Below are 7,665 nucleotides of genomic sequence, written 5' to 3'. Positions count from 1 at the left end.
GTGGTGACCTCACCCTGGATGGGTTGCCTACGTACTATCGAGAGAGATCATGTCTAACATAGTTCACAACTTGTGAAGTTATGAACTTTGATGTATGTATTTGGTCACACATGCTTTAGAGGAGGTATCTTTTGAGCATGTCGACATTGAAGGGTGCTGAGAGTTCTTCTCCATCCAAGGTCGTCAATCTCGTGGCGCCACCTGAAAATACCTTCTTAACGAGGTAGGATCATTCCCATGGTGTTTGGAATTTCCCTCTAGTGTCTAGTATCCTCAAGTTCTTCTTTAAGACTAGATCGCCTTCTTGAATGTTCTTAGGTTTCACTTTATTATTGAAAGTTCTCGTCATTCTTATTTGGTAAGCTTGAGTGTGACATAATGCGTCTAACCTCTTGTCTTCCATAAGAGCTAGTTGATTGTACCGTGACTTACACCAATCTTCTTCCACTACTTGCGTCTCGAGTAAAACTCTTAGAGTAGGGACTTCAATTTCGATAGGTTGCACTGCATCCATACCGTAAACCAATGCAAATGGAGTTTCTCCTATTGACGTTCGAATGGTCGTTTTGTAACCCTAGAGGGCATATGGCAGCTTCTTGTGCCAATCTTTGTACATTTAAGTCATCTTCTTAATGATGTTATTGGTGGCTGCTTCTACTGCGTCCTTCGTTTGAAGACGATAAGGTGATGACTTGTGGTGTTCAATTCTATATTCATCTTGTACTTTGAGTACTTCTCCTCGGAAGTGTCCACCATTGTCTGAGATCAAGGCTTGAGGAACTCCGTAGAGTGCAATAATGTTGTTGCGTATGAACTTGGAAACATGTGATGACTTGAGCACCTTGTATGATTGAACTTCGACCCACTTTGTGAAATAGTCGATAGCTACAAGAATGAATTCGTGTCCGTTTGAAGCGTGAGGATAGATTTTTCCGATGATATATATTCCCCATGTCGAGAATGGCCATGGTGAGGTCATGTTGTAAAGTAGAGATGCTATGGTGTGCTTCAAGTTCGCGTAAACTTGACATTGATGACACTTCTTAACATATTCTACACATTCTTGTTCCATGTTCTGCTAGTAATAGCCAAAGTGAAGGATCTTCTTAGTGAGTGTTGATCCGTTCATGTGTGGGCCACATGTTCCTACATGTACTTCTTCCATGATCTGTGATGCTTGAGGTTGGTCGATGCATAGCATGTTCTGGCCGTCAAAGGAGCGTTGATATAGCTTTCCTACGAGTAACACGTAGTTGGTTGCATATTGGCGTACAACTCTGCTCTCTTTCTTCTGGAAGTGTGAAGGATATTCTCCATGCTCGACGTACTTTTGCAAGGATTCAAACCAAGGTTTGGGCTCCACTTTAGTGTTGGAAATCATCATTCTCTCGAAATCTCGTTTTTGTTTCTGATGAATCTTCAAAGGCTTGATCTTGATTCCTTCTGGGATTTGTGTCATGGCTGCTAACGTGGCTAAAGCGTCTGCGAATCGATTCTGACTTCTCGGAGCGTGTGTGAATGTCACATGTTCAAACTTAGCCATTAGAGTTAATAAGTGTTGATGGTAGGGTTTGAGGTTCTCTCCCTTGACTTTTCATTCACCATTAGCTTGTGAAATGACTAAGTTCGAGTCTCCTACCACTTTAGGCGTCTCGCTCCTTTTTCGTGAGCAATCTTCAAGCCAGAGATGCATGCTTCGCACTCTGCTTCATTGTTCGTCACGGGTTATTCGAGCTTTACTAAGATTGGGTTGTATGTCCCCACATGATTGATGAGTAGTATTTCGATGCCATAGCCTTGTTTTCCTGAAGCTCCATCGAATAGTAGCCTCCAGGTTGTAGGGTTGATAGTCATCACTTCGTCGTCTAGGAATGCTAACTTCTCTTCGTCTTCAACTTCGATTGGTTGGTCTGCGAGAAAATCTACTACAACGCTTCCCTTGATAGATTTCTGAACTGTGTACTCAATGTCATATTTTGATATCATCATCATCCACTTAGCTAATCTTGGCGACAAAAGTATTTTATGGAATAAATGACGAATTTGATCGAGTCTTGATACTAACTTGATTGTGTGAGCTTGCATGGAATGCCTTAGCCTCTTAGTGACCCACGCTAGGGCCCAACACACCTTTTCTACTAGAGTGTAATTAAATTTGTAGCATATCATGCGCTTGCTTATGTAGTAGACTACGACTTCCGTCTTTTCCTTATTTTCTTGGGCTAGTAGACTACCCATTGCATTTTCTGTGACTGTTAAGTATAGGATTAGCGGTACACCTGGTCTTAGTGGCATTAGAATAAGAGGATTCTTGAGGTATCCCTTTATCTTCTCGAATGTGTTCTGAAAAGTGTCATCCCAGACGAATCTTTCATTTTTCCTTAAAAGTTTAAACAAAGGATCACATGTCATAGTCAACTTGTTTATGAATCGACTTATATATTGAATCTTTCCTAGAAAGCCTCACACTTCTTTCTCGCTCCGTGGAGGTGGCATTGCCGTGATCGCTTCTATCTTGCTCGGATCAACCTCAATTCCTCTTTGTGTGATCAGGAAGCCTAACATATTTCCTGTTGTCACTCCGAATGAGCACTTCTTTAAGTTGAGCCTAAGTTGGAACTTCCGGATGCGTTGTAAGAATTTGTCAAGCTTTTAGATGTGCCCTTCTCGATCTTTTTATTTGACAATCATATCATCAACATAAACTTCTACTTCCTTGTGGATCATGTCGTAAAGAATCATCGTAGTAGCTCGTTGATACATTGCTCCTGCATCTTCAATCCGAAAGGCATGACTCGATAACAAAACGTTCTGACTTCTGTGATGAACGTTGTCTTATCCTTGTCTTCTAGATCCATCAGTACTTGGTTGTACCTTAGAATCTGTCCATGAATGATAGGAGTTGATGGCATACTGCATGATCCACTAGCATGTCGATGTGTGGTAGTGGAAAACTGTCTTTAAGGCTGACTTTGTTGAGATCTCAATAGTCTACACACACTCGGATCTTTCCATCTTTCTTCGTGACTAGGACTACATTAGCGATCCATTATGGGTAATCTACCACTTCGAGGAATCCTGCGTCGAGCTGTTTCTAAACTTCCTCCTTGATTTTGTCTACGATATATGCCTTCATTCTCCGGAGCTTCTACTTCACTAGTTTGCGTCTTCATAAAGTGGTATGCGGTGTTTGATAATTTCTAGATCAATACCTGACATATCTTTATAGGACCAAGCAAAAACATCTTTGTTTATTTTTAAAAGTTTAGTTAGATTTTCTCATTCTAAATCAATTAAACTTTTACCAATTAAAACAATCTGAGGATCTTCTTTTGTGTTAAGGTTTATTTCAATTGTTTCTTCTGCAGTGGACAAATTCTTCTCTTGTTTATCTAGATAATGCCTCATCTCATAGGTCATTTCTGATTTAAATGTTTTATCGAAGGACATATAATCAAAAGTTTCTTTTTCATTGTTAAAAATATTGTTCAAAGTTCCCACAGACTTAGACTTATTAAAATAATGTTCTGCATGTGAATGAAATTCAGAAATGATAGATTTTAAGTTCGAATTATTTTTAGAAAATGCATGTTTTGTTAAGTACGGATTGTCCTCCTCGTTGTCTGTGATGTCATCAATTGGTTTTAACCTTAGGTAATGGGATGACCTTAGCGTCGATCAGATCTTGAATCTTCTGTTTGAGAGGGAAACAACAATTAATGGAATGCCCTCTAGTCTGGTGATATCCGCACCACTCATTTGCGAACTTGCCCATTACTTCTCTCTCGGGTTCCGGTGTTAACGTTTGAATCAACTTCTTATACAACAAGTTCCATAAGGCCTTCGACAATGACATCCCCAAGTCGTCAAATTTTATACAAGGTGGAGCAGTAGTGGCACTCCTTGCTTGTGATGATTGTTGGCTTTGTTTAGGAGAAATGAGTTCTCTTGATGAGCATTTTGTCCTTGAGTTTGACGTAATTTCTTGGCTCTTGTTTTGAATAGCCCTTACTGTAGCTTTCCAACCGTCCATGAATTCCATGCATACCCTTTCTCTTTCTTCTTGTAATCTTTTCAGATTAAGGGGTTCAATTGTCGCATAAGTTTCGATTTCTACGGTGAGGTCTTCAAGTTGTTGATCCAATTGTATCAGCGTATCACGAAGATCGTCTAGCTTTAGACAGACTCACTCATTGAACCTTCTTGGTGGGTTAGTCACTGTAAATGATAATGAATATGAGTATGATGTGTTCAAGAATACAAAGTCAGTTAGAACCCCTTTATCAAATAAAACAAGTAATGCGTTGCTCGTATGCACATCATCCCTAACACACAATAGACGCTCAATTTACCCATTCACAATGTATAACATGTAGAAAAGGATGAGTAAAATAGAATGAGTCATTTTATTAGAATCCTAAGTGTTATGGATAAAAAATCGCAAACAAAAGTCATAAAATAAAATAATAAAGAAAACAAGCACCCCTCATCCTCTCATTATAAGCTTTTCTCTCAAGAATGACATTGTTTAAATAGAGAGCGATATTCTCGCGTTGTTCCAACTGGGTAATATTTCTCCATTCATCTCTCATCCTTCTTGGCATTCCTTCGAGTAAGTCTTGCGTTTCTTCTCCATGCCCCAAGCTCCTTTGACGCTATTCTTAATCTCTTGGCCCTCATGGCTTTAAGTTTCCTTTGAACATTCAAATTCTCTCTTCGCTCCTCGATGGTGTATTTTCTGGCCATGCTTACGCCTATAATCTGAGTAATAAAGTCACAAAGAAAGAAAACTAGTTACATTAGATTCTTCTTTTAGCTTTTCTAAGTTTCCTCTATTTTACTCCTTTAAAGTTATTAGGTTTAGCCTCAAAATTTCTAAATTGTTCACATGTTTCATGGAATTTTAAAAATTTGAATGGATGAATGAGCACCTAGAAATATCTATATGCATACATGTATTTATCATATATAGTAGTCAAGTAAAAGGCTTCGTGACGTGGCTTTGTTGCTCGACAGGACGAGACGAGGCAACGACTTGGTAGAATTGTCTTTTTGGCTTTTGTTTTAAAGATGGAAATGGCTTAAGAGAGAGTTGTTCCACCGACAAGGATACTATCCCTAAAGGGATCTCTCGATGTAAGGGGAGTTCTCAATTGGACACCCCCTCACCTTTATTTCAAAATCCCTCATTTTTAATGGTAAGGGATATTTGAAAAGAAGAGAGGGTTAATCCGAGTTTTTCCTATTGTTTTTCTCAACTCTCAAACCACACAAAATCCTTCAAGGCATGGGTTGAGGGTGTCATCCACATTGACTACCCTTAGCATATAAAATATAGATGTGTGAGCTTCATCCAACGATGTATACTTACACACCTCCATGTTGGAGTTCCAAGTCTCATGTAAATAGTCAAATAATGTGAACATGAATTAAAGCGTAAGAAAGTTTTAATACTTGGCCAAAATTACTTTGGAGTTAAACGTCGAATGTCCCCAGTAGAGTCGCCAGAAAACTGTGATCGATTTTAAAAACATTTTTTTTATCGACTAGTTTGAAAATTTTGGGATGCTCTTCAAAAAATTTTGAAAAACGTGAGGGGAATTAATTTTAATGTTTGAAAATTTTATGTTATAAAAATGAGGTTTTATAGATAACTCCATATCTTACCTTCCCGTCGAATCTGGGAATGGGAAGTATGTCATAGGCCTACTTTAACTTTTTCAATTTTAATTAATCCTCACAACTAGAGAGTCGCCACCTAATTTCAAAAATTAAAAAATTAAGAGAAGTGAGTTCGACGTTTGGTTACGTGTGGGAAATGGTTTTTTAGACGCTATGTCCCACAACGCCCTTAAGGTCTCTACTAGTTAATTTTGGCCTTTCTTTTAAAAAATTTCTTAAGCTTTACTTTTTAGAAAAAATAATTTTATGCTAACCTATGATCACATAAATCACAAACTTACATAACAAAACCAACCAAACCAAACCACACCAAACAAAACAAAACCCCAAAAAAATTGAAAAATAAAGCTAAAGGACCGTGGTTAGCCTCCACGGTTCTACACCTGATTTTTAGCCGAGGTGCAAATCCAAATCGGTCGAAAAATTGTACTTTTTTTCGGTCCTCGGTCCTAAGGTGCGGCGGTCCTCAACCTTTGGGTGTGGAAATCTTCGGGCCTTTGACAAGCAGTAGCGGTCCTCAGCCTTTGGGTGCGGAAATCTTCGATTCTTTGACAAGCAATAGCGGTCCTCAGCCTTTGGGTGCGGAAATCTTCGGTCCTTTGATAAGCAGTAGCGGTCCTCAGCCTTTGGATGCGGAAATCTTCGGTCTTTTGACAAGCAGTAGCGGTTCTCAACCTTTGGGTGTAGAAATCTTCGGCCCTGTGACAAGCAGTAGCGGTCCTCAGCCTTTGGGTGCGGAAATCTTTGGTCCTTTGACAAGCAGTAGCGGTCCTCAACCTTTGGGTGCAGAAATATTCGGTCCTAGGCCTGCAACAACTCTCTCATTCGGTCCTAAATGGGCAGCAAGTCCTTTTTGGGTGCAAATTGTAAACCAAGAAGGCTAATAATGGAAATAAAATAACATAAAATCCTAAGAAGGTCTAAAGGAATTGTATACAAGAAAAAGGGCTAGGTTTTCTCGGTCAGAAAATGGTTTGGGTCTAGTTTTAAGGTCTTAAGCGATAGAAAGCAAGAAAAGGTGCGGAACTAGGCTATTTTCCTCGGTCTTTATGAGCAGAAAAGCATCCAGAATCATTAGAAACGTCAGGAAGGCATCAGATTTCGCATGTAGAGAGGCTTCCTTGGTCAGATGGCGCCCGAGTATGCTTCAGGGTGCTGTTTTGCCGGTCGGATACTATTCCAGGGCTAGCTTTTCCGGTCCTAAAGAAACAAACCTGTTATTCTACCTATTTTCTGACCTGATCCTATTCTAACTAACCCGTGGTGATCAAAATAGATCCTAACTTGCAAAATAAAATTCAGAAACGTTTAAAACATATAAATAAAAAAAACTTATATACATATACATCATAATTCTAATGTCATACAAATAATAAATTAAACCAAAACAAATCTCACTTTTTTTTTTGAGTTTTTCTTTTAAAAATCTAACTAGATTATTAATAATATATATCTAAATTCTAGATCTAATATTATACAAACAATAAATTAAATCAAAACAGATTATTTTTTTCAAGGTTGGTTTTATAAAAAAAAAAAATTTTTTTGGTCAATAACTTTTTATTTACATGTTAAATGTATTATTAAGGTTTACATATTTACAAAGAAATCATGCATAGAGTTATGAAACATACACCAACATATTTTTTTTTTAAGAACAAAGAAGTTTCTGCCTTGTTTCATACTTATTTATTATATTATTTTTTAGTTTAACTAATTTACATATTTACATAAAGAAAGATAAAATCTTAAACAGCTATCAAAATAATTATTTTAAAGGAAATCATGCATGGTGCAAAGATAAAATACAAAAATAATAATTCTAATCTTAATTCTAATTCTAATTCAAATATATAAAAACAAAGTTATGCAAAGTGGCTTACAATGGGGGCTGCGTCTTTGCAAAGAGGGATGAAAATTCTAAGTAAGAGGCTTATGACCCAACAAAACTAGTTGGGGGTCTTGCTTAGATTCTTGAAAGAA

The 7,665-nt window shown here is 37.8% G+C and overlaps 1 protein-coding gene across 1 annotated transcript; it reads right to left on the bottom strand.

The window, feature by feature from the left end:
* Positions 1–1,725: 1,725 nt before the first annotated feature.
* Positions 1,726–2,565, bottom strand: LOC124943222. The gene is made up of 2 exons (XM_047483769.1): positions 2,468–2,565; positions 1,726–2,380 (listed from the first exon to the last, which is right to left on the bottom strand). The coding sequence occupies exons 1-2, from the start codon at positions 2,563–2,565 to the stop codon at positions 1,726–1,728; spliced, it is 753 nt and encodes a 250-aa protein (XP_047339725.1).
* Between the last annotated feature and the right edge of the window lie 5,100 nt (positions 2,566–7,665).

Source organism: Impatiens glandulifera, chromosome 1 (assembly GCF_907164915.1).
Source record: "Impatiens glandulifera chromosome 1, dImpGla2.1, whole genome shotgun sequence".
Taxonomy (NCBI): Eukaryota; Viridiplantae; Streptophyta; class Magnoliopsida; order Ericales; family Balsaminaceae; genus Impatiens; species Impatiens glandulifera.
Note: the sequence above shows the minus strand (reverse complement) of the source record. Positions and strands in the feature narration are given on the sequence as shown.

What these genes read in the sequence shown, in the direction of transcription:
- LOC124943222 (XM_047483769.1), bottom strand. Translation starts at nt 2,565, where the DNA reads ATGTTAGGCTTCCTGATCACACAAAGAGGAATTGAGGTTGATCCGAGC. An exon ending in CCACGGAGCGAGAAAGAAGT is followed by an intron (nt 2,381 to 2,467) that starts GTGAGGCTTTCT and finishes TAAACTTTTAAG; the next exon opens with GAAAAATGAAAGATTCGTCT.